Source organism: Mytilus galloprovincialis, chromosome 8, assembly GCF_965363235.1.
Source record: "Mytilus galloprovincialis chromosome 8, xbMytGall1.hap1.1, whole genome shotgun sequence".
NCBI lineage: Eukaryota > Metazoa > Mollusca > Bivalvia > Mytilida > Mytilidae > Mytilus > Mytilus galloprovincialis.
In genome coordinates this window covers 15754668-15778117 of record NC_134845.1, presented here as the reverse complement: position 1 = coordinate 15778117, position 23450 = coordinate 15754668, and the positions used below count along the sequence as shown (strand labels likewise).

General features: G+C 31.8%; 1 protein-coding gene across 2 annotated transcripts; it reads right to left on the bottom strand.

Annotated features, from left to right (window-relative positions):
• Positions 1 to 523: 523 nt before the first annotated feature.
• On the bottom strand, positions 524 to 17658 carry LOC143085164 (uncharacterized). 2 transcript variants are annotated; one of them, XM_076261369.1, is made up of 4 exons: positions 12730 to 12884; positions 8400 to 8499; positions 1873 to 1980; positions 524 to 893 (listed from the first exon to the last, which is right to left on the bottom strand). In XM_076261369.1, exons 2-4 carry the CDS (start codon positions 8466 to 8468, stop codon positions 795 to 797), a joined length of 276 nt encoding a protein of 91 aa, XP_076117484.1. In that variant the 5' UTR covers positions 8469 to 8499; positions 12730 to 12884; the 3' UTR covers positions 524 to 794. The 2 variants fall into 2 exon arrangements, 1 of the variants encoding a protein (XP_076117484.1); XR_012981257.1 differs by lacking the exons at positions 524 to 893; positions 1873 to 1980 and adding exons at positions 15157 to 15231; positions 17490 to 17658 and having other exon boundaries at positions 12730 to 12890.
• Positions 17659 to 23450: the final 5792 nt, after the last annotated feature.

Sequence of the window (23450 nt, the reverse complement as noted above, 5' to 3'; positions counted from 1 at the left end):
TATGATCTTTCTAATTTTAAAGCCAAATTAGACTTTTGACCCCAATTTCACGGTCCATTGAACATAGAAAATTAAAGTGGGAGTTTCAGGTTAAAGTTTTTGGTCAAGGTAGTTTTTGATGAAGCTGAAGTCCAATCAACTTATAACTTGGTACACTTGTTGCTTATGATATGATCTTTCTAATTTTAAACCCAAATTAGACTTTTGACCCCAATTTCACGGTCCACTTAACATAGAAAATGAAAATGGAAGTTTCAGGTTAAAGTTTTTGGTCAAGGTAGTTTTTGATGAAATTGAAGTCAAATCAACTTGAAACTTAGTACACATGTTCCCTATAGTATAATCCTTCTAATTTTAATGCCAAATTAGATTTTTACCCTATTTCACAGTCCATGGACAATGATTGAGTTGGGCATCCGTGTACTTTGGACACATTCTTGTTTTTTATAAATTCACTCAATTTTTGGACAGTCAATATTACACTTTTACACAGATTGCAGTAGGGGCAAGCACGACACAGGAATGCAAGGTACCCTTTATTATTTACATAAATTAAAACAAATTGTTATTGATAAAAAGCATAATACGAGGTATTTCAAAATAATATTTTGAAAATGGTTTTAGCAACAAATAACATGCCAATGATTAAAAAGTTTAAAAAACAAAAATCCTTTTGTTACATTTTATAAATTAAATTCCATTCAATCCAAGATTGTGAAGGGACGATCACACCCTATATTTATACAGTATGTCAGCTACATTAAACAGTGCAAGATTCGATTATATAATTGTAATTAATCATCATCGTCTTTGTTTGGATCTTTGCTTTGTTTTGCCAGTTCTAATTGTTGTGACTGTAAAAACTTCATCACTTCTGGTGACCTCATTAAAGCCTGTTAGACAAAACAAACAAATCATTTACATATCTGTGTGTATATATCCAAATAGATATATATCTTTATTCTGACAAACCTTCGTCAATACAATGGTATACAAAAGTTACATGTAATAAATAGCAGTTATAAATTAGAGAAAAACATAATATGTACACTATTTACAAATACAAGTAAAGTTTAGCCAGGAGAACACACGCATGAATAAATATGCCTTATAAATGTACATAGCTTTTTTAAATATGATTGTTTTGTCGTATTCATAACATCCTTAAATTTAATTATGTTTGGATAATCAATATACTTTTTAGCAATATACTTTTGTCTTTCTGTAGCCATAAATTTACACTTCATTACATAGAGGAATTCATCTCCAATATCTTTAAAGTCACAAAATATACAACAATGTCATAGTAGTAGCAGATTAAAGAATAAATAATTAGCAAACAGTTTGTAATAATGCACCTTCAAAAAGATGTGTTCTTTTTACATGAGTTCATCAGGCATGGTTGCCTTTTTTCATGATGTTACAATAGGAATTTCAGAGGAAACCAAGACAAATTGACGTCATAAACAAATTTTGACTAATGAAGAGCTGAGATCAAAAGAACCATACGTTGATTAATAAATGGTAATAATCAACTGGTCAGGAAAGGATAAATCAAGTTAGAATTATACAAAATTAAGTAAACTTAAGTTATCATAAGATGTGTCAAGCTTGCTGTTCTTTTTTTAACAATATGGCTTGAGTTATGAGCCAGTTATCAGGATATTCTTCAAAATGGACAATTTCAAATGATTAATGTCACACATGAATGAAAAATCTGATATAAGTCAAATATTATAAAGGAAGCAAATTTCCATAGACTATACATTGCCACTTGTTCATACTTTTACAAAACTCAAACATATAGATAGTGATACCCATTGTTCAGAACTGAGGTGGAGTTATCTCCCCATAGACCTTTAAATAAATTACCAGTTTCTTTTCTGCTAATACTTCTTCTAACACACTGGGATTGAGAAGCTCTGTTGTTCCTCCTTGTATATCACTGTCTTGTTTACTAACTGTAGATTCTGATTTTACCTATAAACATATGCTCCAAAACATTATTAAAATGGTGTAAACCAAAAACTGGTTATAACTGAAAATAAAATAGATACCAGGTGAGCATACCAAATTCCTGGAGAATCTCTAGTTAATGTTAACTGGTATATCAGTGATGATTTATTTCAGGGTCTTTCTCCATGTATAATAATGGCTCATTCTTTAAGTTTAAATAATTTGAAATAATACAGTCTGAAAAGCAATAATGTAAAATTATGTTCTCTGGTGTACAGTACTAATGATGATTCAAATATGTTTTCAGTTAGTTTTGTTGCACTATAACACAAATGAAATTGGCGTTATTTATACTATCAATATGTTGCCTATGATTGGAATAAATGGTGGTGAACTATAAGTCTCTATAAAGGGTACTGTCCTACCTGTTGTCTGTGCTTGATACTGGCATGATTTAAAGGAATCATTTTGCCTTTAAATGTCCAATTTTATATATAATGTTAATGTACATAAAAACTGAGATTACAAGGTTAAGTCTTTTGTAACTGTTTGCAAGTTTTGTTAAGGCACTTTCAGATTTTATTTATACACATTTTAAAGTATCAAGGTTACCAGATAAAAGTTATTCCATAATATGGGTATATTGCTGCTTGGAGTGAGCGAAGGCTTCATGTTGAACAGTCTCTAGCTAGAAATCAAAAGGGGCAGGGTGTCAGTGGAGGGCAGGGCACTTTTTATGATAAGAAAAGGCACTGCTAATTTTTTTGTCTACGTTTCTGTGTGTATCACGAGTTAAGGAATCTCTTTTTTTTTACTGTATATGTTGTTGTTTTTAAATAAAGATGCATTTTAACTATAGTCTTTATTTCATTGTTTGTGTAGTTATGAATTATATAGTATATCTTCATAAACATATTGTGTTTTTATAGTTTAACTTCACCATTGTCAAAGAATTTTTTTTTTTATCTATATAAGAATTTCAGCTTTTTATACCTAATATGTCTAAGTTTTTGTGTATTATTAATTTATCAATGTTTCATAGGCGTAGCATGCCGAAAAATAATGGTACGGTTTCTGCAAAAAAGACATATGGGACACGAAGTGGTCCATCCAGCCTCGCATAGCGAGGCTGCATTACGGCAGGGGGTATGGGGGCCGCTCAAGGCCCCCAGAAGCTCTGGGGTTTATAGCGTTTAAATCCTGCATTCTGAGTGTTTCCTGGCACTAACAAATGTTTTTGAGCAGCAGCATTTTTTACAAGACAATTTGAAAAAAAATGAATGCATGTCTGTGTCTAGCAGGTTTTGTAGTTTGTTTTCTATTTTTGTGTCATTTACATAGCAAGATTGGTGAATGAGAACAACACTGCCATACTATACCTCGCGACAAATCATTGTGCAAAATTCATGATTTACAAGTGATATCTGTCAGTTTATTTATTATAAGATCTTAATATTATTATTTTTAATGTTTAAAATAAAACAATCAAAGTGCGGCTAGCATTTTTAGAGCTATAGTGAATAGAAAAATGAATGAGGATCGGGAATGGGTAAAAAAACTATGACAATCCTCACACGATAAGCTGCAGCCGGTCTGGTAGTCCTATAATATAAGACTTCCGAGGTTCATATCATTTACATTCAACGTTTTTTAGCGGATATTTTTTTTAATACTATCAATGTTGAACCCGAATTCGGATAGTATCTATTTTTTTTTTTACTATCAAACCCCAACTCTGGTTAAACATTGATAGTAAAAAAATACATGATAAAAAACGTTGAGTGTAAATGATATGAACCTCAGAAGTCTTTTATTATAGGATTGCCGGTGCAGAAACAACGTGCTTTGGGGGTGCACACTTTTCTAGACCCCATAACACACGAAAGAACAAAAATTGAAAACAAACAAGAAAAAAAAAAGGCCAGAGGTTCCTGACTTGGGACAGGCGCAAAATTGCGGCAGGGTTAACATGTTAAATGTTTTAATGTGAACGTTTAAGACAATCACTTAAGTCGACACTAGGGGGTCATCTTGACCTGGTAGGATATAAATATTTTAAATGATCATGCATCGACTATCAAGATGTAGAACTGAAATAAATCACTGTGTTCTTGATAATTTGTAACTTGTTTATATGTATTGTGTACGATTTTTTCATACATATGCACATTTATTAGAGAGCCTGTCGCAATTACCGTGATTTTTTGGACACCGGTTGTCTTGCAAGAAGGACCTGCTTACGCTTCTGGAGCACATTTAGTTGCACCAGTTTTTTTTTAGGGGTCCGTGTTTCTAATTTGATTATATAGTTTTCAATGTTGAATGGTGTTGGTTGTCCTTGTGTGTCTTATTTGTTCTCTGGTTTGTCTTTTGTCCCTTGATCGCGATTCTTTTTTAAAAATACAGTGTACTTTCTACATAAATTCTACACCATTCCTACAGGTTTTCTAAATAATTGTAATAAACAATGGAAAGAATAAATCGGCGGTCTCACGAAAACCGCCTCCTGGTGAAGTATATATATGTGAAATAATGGTGATTTTTTGTTCGGGTTTTGTGTTACGGAAGGGCACTCAAAGAAAAGCACAGTGCAGAAAGGGGTATGAAGCCTTAGAGGTCTTACGAAGTCCCGAACATAACCAATCCCGACTTTTAATGAACAATTCCGGAGTCCAGATAAAGATTATATCCCCTTTTGCAATACGGTATCTTACATTATAAAACTAGAGGCTCTAAAGAGCCTGTGTCGCTCACCTTGGTCTTGTGCATATTAAACAATGGACACGGATAAATTCATGACATAATTGTGTTTTGTTGATAGTGATGTGTTTGTAGATCCTACTTTACTGAACATTCTTGTTGCTACAATTATCTCTATCTATAATGAACTTGGCCCAGTAATTAGTGGAAAATATTTTCTAAAAATTTACAAAAATTTATGAAAAATGTTAAAAATTAACTATAAAGGGCAATAACTCCTTAAGGGGTCAACTGACCATTTTGGTCATGCTGACTTATTTGTAAATCTTACTTTGCTGAACATTATTGCTGTTTACAGTTTATCTCTACATTGTATCTATAATAATATTCAAGATAATAACCAAAAACGGCAAAATTTCCTTAAAATTACCAATTCAGAGGCAGCAACCCAACAACGGGTTGTACAATTCATCTGAAAACATCAGGGCAGATAGATCTTGACCTGATAAACAATTAAACCCTGTCAGATTTTCTCTTAATGCTTCGGTTTTTGAGTTATAAGCCAAAAACTGCATTTTACCCCTATGTTCTATTATTAGCCGTGGCAGCCATTTTGGTTGATTGGCCAGGTCACGCCACACATTTTTTAAACAAGTTACCCCAATGATGATTGTGGCCAAGTTTAGTTTAATTTGGCCCAGTAGTTTCAGAGAAGAAGATTTTTGTAAAAGATTACTAAGATTTACGAAAAAATGGTTAAAAATTGACTAAAAAGGGCAATAACTCCTTCAGGGGTCAACTGACCATTTTGGTCATGTTGACTTATTTGTAAATCTTACTTTGCTGAACATTATTGCTGTTTACAGTTTATCTCTATCTATAATAATATTCAAGATAATAACCAAAAACAGCAAAATTTCCTTAAAATTACCAATTCAGGGGCAGCAACCCAACAACAGGTTGTCCAATTCATCTGAAAATTTCAGGACAGATAGATCTTGACCTGATAAACACTTTAACTGCATGTCAGATTGCTTTAAATGCTTTGGTTTTTGAGTTATAAGCCAAAAACTGCATTTTACCCCTATGTTCTATTTTTAGCCATGGTAGCCATCTTGGTTGGTTGGCCGGGTCACGCCACACAATTTTTAAACTAAGTATCCCAAAGATGATTGTGCCCAAGTTTGGATTAATTTGGCCCAGTAGTTTTAGAGGAGAAGATTTTTGTAAAAGATTACTAAGATTTACGAAAAATGGTTAAAAATTGACTATAAAGGTCAATAACTCCTTCAGGGGTCAACTGACCATTTTGGTCATGTTGACTTATTTGTAAATCTTACTTTGCTGAACATTATTGCTGTTTACAGTTTATCTCTATCTATAATAATATTCAAGATAATAGCCAAAAACAGCAAAAATTCCCTAAAATTACCAGTTCAGGGGCAGCAACCCAATAACAGGTTGTCCGATTCATCTGAAAATTTGAGGGCAGATAGATCTTGACCTGATAAACAATTTTACTCTAAATGCTTTGGTTTTTGAGTTATAAGCCAAAAACTGCATTTTACCCCTATGTTCTATTTTTAGCCATGGCAGCCATCTTGGTTGGTTGGCCGGGTCACGCCACACATTTTATAAACTAGATACCCCAATGATGATTGTGGCCAAGTTTGGTTTAATTTGGCCCAGTAGTTTCAGAGGAGAAGATTTTTGTAAAAGTTAACGACGACGGACGACGGACGCCAAGTGATGGGAAAAGCTCACTTGGCCCTTTGGGCCAGGTGAGCTAAAAAAGCCCTCACCTCTGATTTCAATTGACATTATGCTCGAAATATTTGCAACTGTACGTTAAGAAAATAAACAATCAATCAACTGATTTTGAACTTGACTTGTGCTGGTTTTATTAAAAAAAAAAGAAAAAAAAAAGAGTGAAATCATTACATATATCGTTTACCTGCAACCCTAAGGATATGGCATTGTGCAAACAATAATATTACTATTTCCAATTGTTTTGAGATTTATATCTACATCATCTGGAATCAAAACTTACAACAATTAATCGAAAAAAAACCAAACTGCTGGCTTCTTCGGCCTTGAAAATGTTTCCAAACTGATGCGTTAAACTTAAAGAGCTAGTAACATCATGTGGAGATTTTCCGAATTAGCTGGCGATTGTTGCTGGCTATAGCATTCTTCAGATTATCCATCCGTTTCAGTTTATTCAGTCTGTGTCAGATTGGCACATGAACCAATAACAACACCCAACATTATCCGCAACAGCATCTTTAACAATTTCGATTAATTAATCATTAATTGGTAATCAATAAACTTATTACGGTACTGCGGTTACGTACATTGACATGCTCAGTACTTTTAACGTTGAAAGACGTTTTTTTCTTTCTTTAAGAAACAGGCAGGGGTAAATGTAAAACATTTATTGTATGGAATTTTGCATACTATTCTAGCATATTTTTTTTTAATACATGTATTTTGATTTTTTTGGTACGGTTTTCCGTACCTGCAGTAAAAATTGGTACGGTCGGAACCGTACCAACCGTACCGTGTGCTACGCCAGTGTGTTTAGAACATGGATTGCTAAAAGTATAATTATCAAACAGAAATTGCAATATATTTTTTTTAATATGTTCAAAGACAGTTAATATCCTTAAGGTAACATTATTATGTTATTATATATTCAATTGGTTCTTTATTCCTTTTTTTGAAACTAGATAATATTTTTAGAGCACTAATTTGTAATAAGCTAAAACAGGGGAAGTAACTCCAAAATTAATTTCCAACACGTTTGCGTTAATTAAAAACTGTGCTTGTCGCTAACAAGTTGAGATGGAAGGCATTTCTGTGAAGGCATAGTTTTATTTTGATGACTTAAATTCAATTCTAAAGTCATGAAGTCTTCATTTATACACTCTTCCATTGTGACTTGGAAATCGAAAATGCCGACCCAAGCTAAACTCGCTGACACATTCATCAAATGTATGACAAAAAGATACATTGTCCTAATTAAATTACCTAGATATTAACACCTTTGAAGTCTTTATCATTGTAATTGATTGTAATGACATGATTAACCTGGGGGCAATCACACAGGTGTCATATATGTAATTAACTTGGAGATCAGAAATCGATGAAACAAAAGGCAATTTTACCAAAACGGCACAAGAGAATTTTGGAAAAAGACGTCAGGGCAGAAGGGCGCGGATGAAGGCACCAGGGCGCGGCTGAGGGCACCCAGGGCGCGGCGCCCTTCTATTTTGGGCTAGGGAGACCACTGTTGAAGACTATACTTTGACCTATAATGGTTTACTTTTAAAAATTGTGACTTGCATGGAGTGTCGTCTCATTAGCACTCATACCACATCTTCTTATATCTATATAATAAAACTTCTTAATTATAGTCAATCAGAAAGTGACTGCCATCAGATTTGAAAACCCCTTATATGGTATACATATGTAACTCAAATGTAAAAAAGACAGGGATATTACAAGATCATTGCAGTTTACCACCCACTCTATGAGTATGGGTACCATCTTTCTCTAATGAAGACAGATAGCATGTTTATTCAAGCATGTATAGTGTTGCAAGCATGTAGGGTAAACATTTAAAGTTAAGTTCTCCAGGTACACATATATTTAAAATCATTACCATGATGAGTACAATATATTGAATTAATCAGACTCACATATATCTTAATTTTCTGATAAAAAAAAAAGCTGAATATTACCTTCTGTTTCATAGGATCTTTCCCCGAGGAACAATTCTGTTGTGTGTTTTCTGTACTCTTTGGTTCCATTTCAAAGTTATAATACTCACTGCAAATATACCTGTTAAACACAAAATACAGTATGACATTAACAACTTCTACCCTTGAACAAGGCTACATTACTGGTATTTTCAGGGAAGCCTATGTCTGATTGACTTTTTTTGCATTTTTCCATATAAATGTACAAATTATTTAAAATTTCCATTTGAAATGTTTTTATAACATCATAATATTAAATTCATAATCATTAGAGCCTGATATATTTACTTGTAGCATTAAGCACACCTCTGGGTGCAATATTTTCTGGCTGCATTGAAGACCCATTGGTGGCCTTCAGCTGTTATCTGCTTTTTTGTGTTTAGTCGGAATTTTACATGTAGTCTTTATAGACACTTTTTCTAAATTTTCAGATAATGCATTGCACATTTTTAGTCAATGTTCATATTTCTTTACAATATGTGCCCAGTAATGTATAAGTGCATTTTTTAAATAATGTGTAAACAGTTATCCTGTTTATTTTGTAAATTTTTATTTACTTTTTAAGATCAGAGAATTTCAATGTTGAAATCCAATAGCAAACCAATTTATTTGAATAAGGAGATCTATTCTTTATTTGAGGAACGAACAGATGAATGAACAGATGCACAGACATAGTGCTCTAAAGTGGGGAATTAAAAATATAAATTAACTAGAGGCTCTCAAGAGCCTGTGTCGCTCACCTTTGTCTATGTGCATATTAAACAAAGGACACAGATATTAATGACAAAATTATGTTTTGGTGATCATGATGTGTTTGTAGATCTTACTTTACTGGACATTCTTCTTGCTACAATTATATCTATCTATTATGAACTTGGCCCAGTAATTACAGTGGAAAATATATTCTAAAAATTTACAAAAATTTATGAAAATTGTTAAAAAAACTACTATAAAGGGCAATAACTCCTTAAGGGGTCAACTGACAATTTTGGTCATGTTGACTTATTTGTAAATCTTACTTTGCTGAACATTATTGCTGTTTACAGTTTATATCTATCTATAATTATATTCAAGATAATAACCAAAAACTGCAAAATTTCCTTAAAATTACCAATTTAGGGGCAGCAACCCAACAACGGATTGTCCGATTCATCTGAAAATAGATAAATTTTGACCTGATAAACAATTTTACTCATGTCAGATTTGCTCTAAATGCTTTGGTTTTTGAGTTATTAGCAAAATACTTCATTTTACCTTTATGTTCTATTTTTAGCCATGGCGGCCATCTTGGTTGGTCATCGGACACATTTTTCAAACAAGATACCCCACTGATGATTGCGGCCAAGTTTGGTTTAATTTGGCCCAGTAGTTTCAGAGGAGAAGATTTTTGTAAAAGTTTACGGACGATGCCAGACGCCGGACGCAAAGTGATGGGAAAAGCTCACTTGGCCCTTCGGGCTAAAAACACAACCACAAGATTTTGTGTCCTTTTCAACATGTTTTACACTACTTTCGAAAGAGGAAAGGAATAGTGTTATAGCAATTACCTATAAAAGCTCTTTCTTCATCGGATAAAATGAACAATATTAACTTTTTATAAAGATTGATCAACATGAATTGAACATATACCTGTATACCAAATAAACTGCAAATGGATGTTGACAACATTGTACAATAAATAACATTATAAATCAAATTGACCTTATTACAATTTAACAGAAATACTTAAAAAACTGACAACTCTATTCAACTGTACACATGTAAAATATGTTAAGTGCAGAAAATTTACTGTGAATTTTGAGTTTAATATAATTGACCTATATTTCAAACATTTACTACAAAAAAAATTACAAATCATAATTTGATCATAAATTTTTCTTTATAATTTATTACATCACTGATTAAACAAAATTCAATTTATGCAGCGTAACTAAATCAATTAAGCTACAATTTCATATTTACACAGATATTGTAAAGTGGTCTATAAGTCTGCAAAAATTATAATTAAGTCTATAGAAGTAACGTTTAATGTGTAATAAATATCACTTCATTTTTCTATAAGTGAGATGTTACAGTTAAATTCCGATTTATCAGACAGAAGACTCCACCATAGGACAAAGGTTATTTTGTGCAAACTTTTTCCATATTTTCTTCTTTGATAAATGAAAAGTTGTTATTGTTTATGGTTCATGTAAAAAGGCATAAATGCACTGCAGTTCAAAGATAATATTCATAATTTCCATTAAATGTAAAACTTTTTTCCAAGCTTATACCCGTTTTGATCCTCAAAGAGAAACTGCACAATCACAGTATTTTGTTGATTTTTTTATTGGTCATATATACTAAACTTCAAAGAGAATAAAAAAAGATTGTAAAATTTAGGTAAATCTCCTTCATTCTGTAATCATTACTAATGGAAATAAATTATAAAATACAAGTACTGTTAAATGTACAAATATTAGCTAGTTTCTAAGGGAAGGGGATTTTATAATTACTGTTAAATGTACAAATATTAGCTAGTTTCTAAGGGAAGGGGATTTTACAATTTGAATGCACTGCTCTATATGATGGTAAATTCTAATTAAACCAATTGAATTCAAAATGATTTTCAGGCCAAAGATTTATCTTAAATTCTTTTTTACTCAAATCACTATTCAATAATATTAATAAAACTATTATTTCACAAATCAATAGGCTTTTCATAATTGTTTCACAATTTATTCATCTAGTTTGCTTTCTTTAAAATATCTTCTCCTTTGAAACTGTTGAATCTGTTACAGCCAAACTTGGGCTAAATGAGTTTCAGAGTAAATACTGTAAATTTTGTATTTCATTTCCTTGTATGTCAAACAACATAGCCACTTTGGCTAAAATGGAACATTTTTTATGTTTTCAGTTTATCTTATCATTTGTTATATTCAAAATAATAAATTGTCTTTAATTCAAGTCCATTTTAAAAATACATAAAGAAAACAAGACAAAAACAAGAGGCTCTCAAGAACCTGAATCCGATCACCTGTAATTTTTTGCTTAAATCTTTCATCAATGATTATTTTTGCTTTTCAATATATATTAATGAGTGGCTAAAAAAATCCATTTAAATATTCTATGTACCTGTCATATTTTATTCAAAAGCAAAAAATGCATTTTATCCCTATGTTCCATTTTAGCCAAAGTGGCTATGTTGCTTGACATACAAGGAAATGAAATACAAAATTTATAGTATTTACTCTGAAACTCATTCAGCCCAAGTTTGGCTGAAACAGATTCAACAGTTTCAAAGGAGAAGATTTTTTAAAGAAAGCAAACTAGATGAACAAATTGTGAAAAATTGTCTTTAAAGGGCAATAACTCCTTAAGGAGTCAATTGACAATTTTGGTAGTATACACTTATTTGTAGATCTTACTTTACTGAACATTTTTTATGTTTTCAGTTTATCTTATCATTTGTTATATTCAAAATAATAACCCAAAACTGCAAAATTTCCTTAAAATTACCAATTGACACAGTGGGTTGTTAGATTCATCTGAAAATTTCATGGCTGATAGAACTTGACCTAATGAACAATTTGACCCCACGTCAGCTTTCCGCTAAAAGCTTTGGTTTTTGAGTTAAGAGCCAAAAACATTATTATACCAACATGTTCTATTTTTTGCCATGTTTTTTGCCAAAACAGAAAATAAAATACAAACTTTATTCTAGATACCCTAAGGATCATTCAGCTTAAGTTTGGTTTGAAATGGTTCAGTAGTTTCAGGAGAAGATGTTTGAAATAGTTTACACCGGAGTGACAAAGACAAGTGATGGCAAAAGATGACCACACTTCATTTGGACAAAAATACAAAAAGAAGATATAAATTGGCCACATCATATTACTTACAGTCAGATTAGGAGTCGGTTTCACAAAAAAACTTACGACTAAGATTGATCGTAAATTTACTGCATTGTTCATGACTTAAGACCAATCTTAGTCATAAGTTTTTTTTGTGAAACCGACTCCAGGGAGAAAGTTAAACACAATAGATATTTGATAAATTTAGTTTGTATTTGGAAGTTTCTACCAAGTTATTGATATACAACACTGTTTCAATCATCACAATGAAAAGACCAACCACAATAGACAGAAACACAAACAACAAATTTTAATTAGAAAATTTGTCTTCATCATCAAACATGTCTCAAATTTTTTTGCTAGAAAAGCAAGTTTGACAAATGTGTGTAAATTTAGAATATATCCTTCTTTTGTTTGAGTAATGCAAAAAATTAGCAAAAACCTTCAAATCCACCATATAGTACATGTAAATAGCTTACGCTTAAATACTGAAAGACTTGTAGTATAAATCTGCCAAGGTTATATCACAAAATCAATGTTCTTAAAATTGTTAAGATGAATGATTTCACACAATTTAGGCTTTTTGAAGTTCAACTTTTGTGGTAAGAGGTATAACTTCTTCTTCTTCAAGAAATTCATCCTGAAAGAAATGAAATTCATTGATTAAAATAATTTTCTTTTAAACTTAACTACAAATTGACTACATGTATAATGAAAAACCCTTTATACAGTATCAGGGTTTCCGCTGGCGGTTGCCATTTTCGCAATTTGCGAAAAAACAATAATTGTGGCGATTAAAATTCGTCATTGGCGAAAGAATTTGGCGAAAGAAATATATGTACCGATTTATTTTCATCCATCTTGTTTATTTACTTTTTTTCGGGTTTCTCTGACTTTACCGATCAGACAATACTCGGAATTCACCTTGAACTCGTTAAGATTTTGACAGATTTTTGACCTTACACTAGGGATCAATTCCAAGTGATTAGATGCCTCGTTTTGTTGTAAAAACCACTTCTTATTTAGGGAGGGGGGGGGCTGGAAAAAAGGAAAATTTTAAAAGAAAAATATATCTGTGTAACTTGGCGAAAAAAATAATAAAGTGGCGAAAAATATATTGTTTTGGCGAAAGAGGTGGCGAAAAAAATAATTGACCCCAGGGGAAACCCTGAGTATAAATACACTTCAAGTTAACTCTTCAGTTAGACATCTTAGATGCATCATTTCTTATAAATTTATACAAAATATGAATTACTCCTAAAGATTGATCACCTTACATTGAGACAAGAACTTTTCAAACATAAGCAACATAAAAAGCTTTTAGTTTTTTTACTAAATCTCATCTCTTCCCCTTAATGTCTATCAATAGACAAACAAAGGGTGAATGTAGCAGTATTCTCTCCCAAAGTCTTTTAGCATCATGGTAATGTGATGCTATATTTTTTTAATGTGATGCTATATTTTATCAATTGATGCTATCTGAATTGGATTTATTATAGATTATAGTCCCAAGTTTATAGGAACCTGTAATTTAGTGGTTGTCGTTTGTTTCTACTTCTTCTTCTACCGGTTAGTGACCACCGTCATCATGTTGACTATTCTGTCACTTTTGGGTGTGCGCAAAAATAATTTTGATTAAAATATCAAACAAAAACAAAAAGGAGCTATACAAATATTTAACAGTGGGAATTAAAAACAAGGGCTTTTACTTTATTTGTTTGTCAGGATCCTCTTGAATGATTCAAGGCTGCTGACAGATGTAACTGAGGAGGGTATGGCATTCCAATCCCTGATGGTCCTTGGGTAAAATGACTCTTCCCTTGTTGTCATGTTACATTGTGGGACCTGAAAAGAGTTTGTGCCTATATTTCTTGAGATCCTGTCCTGTGGAATGAGTTTGTGGCTTGCTGCAACATTTACCTTCTGATTGCTGATCTTATACAGCATTGATAGTCGTGTGCTTCTCCTTCTATCTTCAAGTTGATGTGTTACATATTTGTTTTTTGTTCATTTTTTTGTACATAAATTAGGCAGTTGGTTTTCTCGTTTGAATTGTTTTATATTGGTCATTTTAGGGCCTTTTATAGCCGACTATGCAGTGTGGGCATTGCTCATTGTTCACTGTTGAAGGCTGTGCTGTGACCCATAGTCGTTAATTTCTGTGTCATTTGGTTTATTGTGAAGAGTTGTCTCATTGGCAACCATACATTGTACCACATCTTCTTTTTTTATATACATGTATGTTATGGATGTGATGCTTTAGTTTTCAGTGACAAGATATTTCAAAGGAGTAGGTCCGGTAAGGACCGATTTTGGCCTCAAATTTCAGGTTCATCTGACGAAAGATTTTGACCACTTTTTAAACACTTAAGTGTCTATTTCATTTGAATCAATAAGTGTATGTGAAAGATTTTAACTGATTTAGTCATTAAACTCGATCTGATTCAAGCTCAAATATAAAAAATCTACCAAATATGCCGAAAAATGTCACTTTTCTGATGTTTTTTGTCAAAAATGAAAGTGGCCGCATCCGTGTTCATCCTTAACCTTTATATATGTTATGTCTTATCATAAAATACAACTTACATTTCAATATTAAGGATGAACACGAATGCGGCCACTTTCGTTTAACCCGAAAAACCGTCTAAATTTTAACTAAAATGATGGAATTGTGAAGATTTCAGTAATTTAGCACGACTTAATGGTGCTAGTACCCGATATATGTGCATTGCATTGTCAAAAACAGCCCATATTTATGTAGCAGAAACATTCTACTGTCCAATAAATAACAAAAAGTTTACATTTTAACAATTTTGTAAAACTGCTATATTTTGGGGCCAAAAAGAGGTCTTACCGGACCTACTCCTTTCCATGTTTATCAGAATTTTTCTGACAATTATACTTACTATATCATATATAACTTTTACCATTAGTGAACAGCTAGGACACTTTGCTACATCTTCACCACTTTGTAATTCTTCCTACATGAATTAAACATATATAATCATTGTCTTTAGATTTGAGACAGTACATGTACATGTACAAGCCTTATTGTTTATGTTATATTTTATAACTGTTCAAGACATGTGTAGTTTTCAACATATGGTAGCATTGTTCACTTTTAAACACAAACAAAAGTATTTGAAGTGTGGCTAGCTTACAGACATTAAATTGGCTAAGTTGCTAAGACAAAATTCCATATCATAAACTAATTCTAGTATAATATAAAATTTTAAACAATAAAACTCCTGATTATCTGAAATTATCACAATTGTATGTTCAGAATTCTGAAATTTAAGATCGGTCTCAAAAAAAGATTTGATAGTTACATGTATTTGGCCAAACACAAATACATGTATCATGTGTATATGAAAAAATCTTTTGCATGCAGTTCTGCAATTCAATAGCATACACTTTTAGCTTACCAATGAACATCATGAACATAAATACAACATTTATGTTTATGCAGCTAGACTAGACCCTCATTTTTGTAATATTTTGTATAGATTCTATTGGCATGTATCTGAAATGTTTCAGTCCGTATGGGACTGGATTCTAACCCTTGACTACTATAGGATTTCGCTTGATTCTATACAGTCCATGAGGTGAACCTTCACAATGTGTTTTATATTTTACAGCAGAAACATGTTAAAGTGGTCAATAATATAATATTTTGGCTTTGTGATGTTCACCCTTTTAAATGTCGAAGATTGATTTATTTACGTGTTTCCAGTGTATTGATTGATTGATTAATTTTTGGTGTTTTTAAACAACTTTTAAGGGCCACTTTTGGGCTATTTCGAAGCAGCCAGTTTTTGTTGTTGGAGAAAGCTGGAGTACCCGGATAAAACCACCAACCTTCAATAGGGAAACTGACAACCCTACTCAATTAAGATTTGAGTCGAGTGCACCTGCACAAGCGGGGTTCTTATTAAACTCACAACTTCAGTGTTGACTGGCTAGTGATTACAGTAGTAACTAATTAGACCACTCGGCCACCAAGGCTACTAGTGTAATAATGTTTGAACAGTTTCTTATGACTTTATAGTGAAAACTCTTCGATGATATCTTTGTTCTTATTTCTTGTTGATGTAAAAAAAATAAAAAAATCTTCCTTTCTTTACACAGGCACTTGTTTCTATCCATAGGAAGGTCGACTATCCATATAAATAGAAGATTTATTCATATGGATAGTCGACCTTCCTATGGATAGAAACAGCACTTGTTTCTATCCATAGGAAGGTCGACTATCCATATAAATAGAAGATTTATTTATATGGATAGTCGACCTTCCTATGGATAGAAACAAGTGCCTGTCTTCTTCCTTCTTCCGAATACGGGAGTAGACTCCTAGTTAGGAGTGTAAAACTTCCCGGAACTTGTGTGCTATGTACATGTACATATGGACTTAATTTAAAAATAATATGACAAAGAAAAATCGTTAACAATAACATATATACATTATGTACAGTGGCTTTGTGGTTTATAATAAGTTGCTGTGGATCCTTCAAATGTTAGAGTGGATATGCCACTTTTGAAGGATTCCAGGGTGTCAGACATACCTATTGATTCAGGTAGTGAGTTCCAGTCCGAAATAGTGCGAGAATAGAATGAAAATTTATAGAAATCTTTATTTGTTGATATTTGCCTAAATTTATGTTTCCCCCTAGTACGTCTATCAGATATTGTTAAATTGTCCTTAGGAATTTCAACTAACCCCCAATTTATTTTATACATCATAGTTAATCTAGCTTTTTTCCTTCTTAATTCTAAATTTTCCCATTCCAAAGATTTAATTAAATTTGTAACTGCTCCAGGTGATCTGTCTTTATAATCATTGAAGACAAACCTGGCTGCCTAAATACGCTGTACCTGCTCAACCTGAGTGATGTGTTGTTTTTTGTACGGATCCCAGACAAGGGAAGAGTATTGGACGACTGGATGGACAAGTGATGTGTACGTAAGGTTTTTACGTGTGCAGTTTTTCAAGTTCCTACGAAGAAAACCTAAGGTTTTATTTGCCTTACAGGTAATATTGTTTATATGTGTTTCCCAATCAAGATCATGGCTTATAGTTACGCCTAAATATTTACTGCTTCTAAAACATAATTGTGCAATATATAATCAAAAGAGGAAGGTTTACTTTTTTTTAGAAATATGAATTACATTTATAACACTTCTAAGACTCAGGATTAAAATTCATTTGCCAGTCCTCTGTGTTTCTTTACCAGCTATTTACCTTTGTTATTTGAAATTTGTCACCACAAGGGCAAGGATAATAATATGTTTCTGTGTCTTCGTCGTATTCAAAATCTTCAATTTCAACTTCGTCGTGATATATTGACATTTTGAAGAATATTTACAAAATATTGCACATGCATTTCTTCAGCCGGAAATGAGTGTACAATTAAAACATCGGGACCAAATCCGTTCAATTATGGGTGCGTTCCGGAAATTAAGCACAATCAAGGATTTGTATACAGAAACAGTCGGAAACCAGGTTGAAATAGAACAAAAGAATCGAAGCTCTCTATTAGAGAAGGTGATAAATGTTTACTGTATTGTTTACTATAGTGACAAATTTTTAAAAAGTTAATAGAAACAAACAAAACTGCAATTTTCTTCTCAATTACGAGGTGTTTTATTTCAAAAACACCATTTGCATAAGTTTTCAATTTATCTAGTACATAGTTAAGCAAAACAATTAGATATCAAGTCGACGACATGGGTATCTTTCAAGTTGGATGACAAAAATGCATAACCTCCGATTTTTTTGAAAAAATTACCACGGACGGAAAAGATATCAAATTGATCTATTAGTTCAGTAATTTTCGTGTCTGCCCTTCCATTATGTGACTGAAGAAAAAATTCCAAAAAATAGGTAACAATTGTATCGAAAAGAGAAAATCGAGTGCACCTTTTTATGTTAGGGCGTGTTTGAGTTGAGTATTTTGTCTTGATATCGTTCAAAGTAAGAATATTTCATACATCGTCTCGCTTCAGATTCTATCATTTTTATAAATTAAAGCTACAGGTTGACTTTATAACACAAAAAAATAACAGTACTAAAAGATGAAATATATGGGTCAAGTGAAATACCTATCTAATGAGTCACACAAACAGGGAAGGTGTGTTCGAATAGCTATTTTTTTACTGAAAGTACTTGACGACAGTCTTACAAGTTGGATGATGAAAATGCATATCTTCGAAAAATTCTAATTTTTTGTGTGTGATAACTAGGGTTTATAGTCTTCAACCACTAAAAAAATCTAGTCTGCCCTTCCACGAAATATTTAATTAGATTTTTTTTAAATGTTTATGATTTTTCGAAAATTCCACCTAACAACCGATCAGACAATAGTTTTAAGTTGAATCAATGCAGACAAGATCATTAACTGATGCTCATTAGCTAGTTGATACATTTGTCTTTTAAAATATAACTGACATATAAGGATCGTATTGGTGCAATGTGGATAAATTTATCGGTTTCCAAGAGCAAAATTGGTAGCGCGTCATCGCTACAATGGCTTCCATTTTTACGATTGTGAAAATGAACTGGCATAATGGGGAGATAATTTTGACGAAGTAGGATCCTGAATGGAAAGTCCCTGGTAAACCTTCTTTTATATTTGATATAATATTAAAACACCCAGCATTTTAATAAACGGAGACTTCTATAACACATCGGCAAGAACATGATACATGTTCTTAAATGATGGGTCTATTTGGATGTGCAACTAGGCTGGCACCGACTATTCATCTTATGTGTGAGCTTGTGTAAAGGGTAGGGAATATTATCTTCTGGACAGTTTTCTACTTGAAATCAAAAACTCTTTCTTCAATTACATACAAGAGCAAAACATTATTTCGGATATCTCTCTTTTTTGGAGCACTTTATTATTTATTTTTGTTCATGAAATTTGACTGAAATCAAACATTAATAGTTTTAAGATAAAAAAAAACCACACCATCCGATGCAGCACATTCCTCCTTAGTATAATTTAGTTTAAAAACATTAAATACTCTGTACATGTAATAGGGTCATACATAGTTTATTATTTACTTATAATTGTGTCTTTACATTGTTAACCAAGTATTTATCCATTCAAAGACTAGTATAGCTCATATCAAAATATAGAATTCAGGATCATATAAATAATTATGAACAGTTATTGTATGTAAACATTTTAATAATAATATATAGCTTGATATTAAAAAAGCAAGGTTACAAAGGTTTTTCATAAATGATATAAAGTTCTACAAATAATTCATATTTCAAAACGTTATCAAAATATATATCCAGCAGCTAAATGTCCATTTAAGGAAAATTCTATTCAATTATTGTAATGATATTAAAATTATTGGTCTTATGAATATATGTATTTAAAAAAAATCTTCAAAATTTCGAGTTATTAGATATTTAAATTTTCGCACTCATGCTAATAAAACCCCAAGACTAAACATATTATCATGATGCAAATAAGATTCATACCTTTCAAAATAACAACCCTACTGTGAGAAAAAGAAAAGATTTCTACAGTTAAGTGAATAGAGAGAAAAACCAGTTATTCAAATAGTGTCCCGTCTTTAACCCCTACAGCTTCAAAATAACGGGTAATTATCTCCGGGGACATTGACCGGCATTTTTCCAGTCGTAATACCCGGGGTATAGTATTATACATTTTGTAAGGCGATTTATATTTATGCAACCAAGTGCTAGTTGTGTGGATTAAAATCGTATAAACTGATAGTGAATCATTTACAAAAATTCACCAACTGTAACACTTATTCAAACTTTTGAAGAAGATACGTCAAATTATAATATACTAGTTTAACCTCTCTACATCAAGGAAGAAGTTCTATTGTCCAAAACATAAATGAGTTTTTTTCTCTCTCAAAACAATGACTATATATCTGATTATAAGACTGAAGAAATAAAGGTAAGTACATTATTATGTGCAGCATCAATGCTAATTCTTCCTATCTGAATTCAATTATTTTTAAAATGTATGAAGTTGCAACCTATTAGTTCATAGTGTAAGTTATTAAGAAAACAGACGAAATAACTAGTACCAATAGTTAGGATCATTAATACACCAAAAAGAGTAAAATCTACATGCAATCTTTCAACATAATGTTACAAGTCGTATTGATAAATTATATATAAACAGTGTAGTCGGAAGGTATATGTTTTAACTTTAGTGGATTTTTTTTTATGTCAGTTTGACTTCACAAATAGTCCGGCGGCTACAAGTATAGCAGAAGATACTAACAAGCTATAGACACTTCCATCTGAAAAAAATAACTGTATTCGTTGATATAACAATATGGTATATAGGTAAAAAAAAATCAGAGAACATGAAATGCTTGTTGCAACGAACAATCATGCACACAATAAGTCGACGAAAAACAAAACAATTATCTGTCCAAAAGAGAAACCGATAAGTCAAATCTTAGTTCACGAACAACAGATTGTGAAAAAATAGCTCAACAAAAACCGCAATGAATTCAAGCGCTATAATTTTATAGTTGCACTAAAACGTAAGCAAGTTCAGACCCTCAAATGAAATCCGTTGTAATTGATCATCACAAGTTTAAAGTTTTTAATTAGCGACTTCGTTAAAAAAAATAGTTCACCTTAACAAGAATTTAGACCAACCTTCTTACTTCATTAGCCGCCCAAATATAGTGTTATAAAAGTGGGGGGATATATTAGGTAACAATAAAAACCATTGGTAGAAGAAACACAGACAAAACATCCTGTCCTACCAAAAAACGTTGATATTTTTCTCAAAAAAACTATACAGAAGAATAAGCATGTCAAGCAATACGAAACCCTCGAAAAACAGGGGTATTTGTAAGGTAACAGACACCCGTCATATTGCTCCTGTCAAACAATGTCTTAATATCCGATATCTTTTTGTGACATCATCATGTATCATTATGTATCCAGTTTTTATAGAAGCTTTAAAACTATCAATTGGCTTCTGGTTGCATGTGATCAAATTTGATAACAATTGTTTACTAAAAGATGTATATTTTTCCAACCTGCAATTAACCAATGGATTTGCGAAAAAGATTGAACAGTTACTTGCTACATTAAATTTTTCACATGTTTGGAAAAATCATGATACTATTTCAAAAAGGCGTTTATTATATGCAATTCATACCAAACTTAATGATAGATATCTTAATTATTGGAAAGAAAATATATTTTGTGATAATAAATCAGTACATGGTAATAAGCTGAGAACATATAGACAGCTTAAAGAAAATTATAAATTGGAAACCTATTTATTGTTAAATATAGACAGAAAAGTAATAGGGCATTTTGCTAAAATTCGTATTAGTAATAGTGTTCTTAGAATTGAACAAGGGCGTCACACTAAAACCACTGTAGAAGAAAGAATTTGTCCTTTGTGCCTCTTAGAAGTAGAAGATGCATTTCATTTCACTTTAAAATGTACAAAACTAAATATAATTAGAGACCAACTGTTTTCCAAAATTAGTGAAATAGTTCCCTCTTTTTCAAATATGACTAATGAAGCAAGATTTAAATTTTTGTATACGCGTGTTGAAACTGATATAATTAGAATTATTGTTAAATTTATAAGCGACATGTACATTTCTAGAAATGCTTTATTAAGCACTAAAAAACTTTGTGGTACCACCTCCTCATATAATGTTCATGAAATTGGTATGATATATATATATGTTTGTATGTTTGTGTATAACAAATTTGTATTGTCTTGGTATCAATCCTGTAATTTTGGATTTTAAACTTTTCTACATATAATATCAACGTTTAAAGCTTGTTACAGGGAATCACAATTGTTAACCGTGTTCCATACTATAGATAACTAATATGCTTCAGGAATCATATTTTAGGATGACAAGCTCTCAATAGTAATACATTATGATACTCAATGTCTACATGTACCTTGCAGTTTGATATTTTTCTTCATAGCAACAACGCCGAATGATTGCTTTGTTTAAGGGCCGTAAAACGCAAACACAAAGGTCGTTTTATGATCTGTTTAATAGCTTTGCATTCTGATTAGAAATATTAGGTTTTTTATGACATAATTTTGAGCAATTTCAAAATATAAGAATATGCAAAGTATGATTGTAATTCTGATATTAATATCCCTACATATAAATCATAACAAATTTAATGGAAGCAACACGTATTGTTGTAAGATATCAAGTAAAATGTGTTCAGTTTCTGTACTATACCGTTTCATGACTTTTTTAAATACACATTACCATCAGTGTACGACAAAAGTACAACAAATATGACCATCAGTGTACGACAAAAGTACAACAAATATGTAATTACTCAATATATGACAACAAGTACACTATATATACTGTTAAAGAAGTTTAAATACTGTCAAGTTGTTTATTGTTCTCAAATAAATTTATATTCAGAAAGTCATTACACTATTTTTCATATTGAATAAAACAAATATTTCAATGACATTCGTACCAATGTTGAACTTAATGACCTTGAAAAGTGAAAGGCAACTTATCAAAATGACAGACTGTATCAGGGTTGGTCTTGGCACTTACTTTTAAGTCAGCATAACTGTGCATCAACATTACATTGTACTATGGATAATTCTTAAATAAGTTCTTCTATTTGCTACATGTACGTGCTCGTATAAACACTCAGTCTGGTTCTATGTTTCACTACCTGATTCAGAAAACTCTTACACCTTTTCTCAGATTCTTGGAGCATGTACCCCACATATATAAAGTATCGATTCCATTCTGTGCTGCAGATTTTTCCTAAAAATATTTTGACTATAATTCAAGCTGTTATTTCTTTTTAACATGTTCTTGTCCCTATAAAGATTTTTTTTACTATCGCCAGATGAAACACAGAAATTGAAAAAGAAATATGCCCATACTGAATACAAAATGTAACTTTGTCTGTTCATCACCAGACTCCCAACAATGATACGATTATACCGAACCATCTCTGACTTGCAATGGAGCAAATGTGAACTCGTTTATTAAATAGAAATATGTCGTTTATGCCCATAGAATAAATTTCATGACTATGAAGAATGATTATCTCCCACATTCGGCGCGTGAAGAAAAACTTATTTTATTCTAGAAATTTAAATAAAACATTTGTCAACTCATTTCAGACGACTTTTGTTACAAAAATGTGTTGGTCTTAGATGTTAACCTG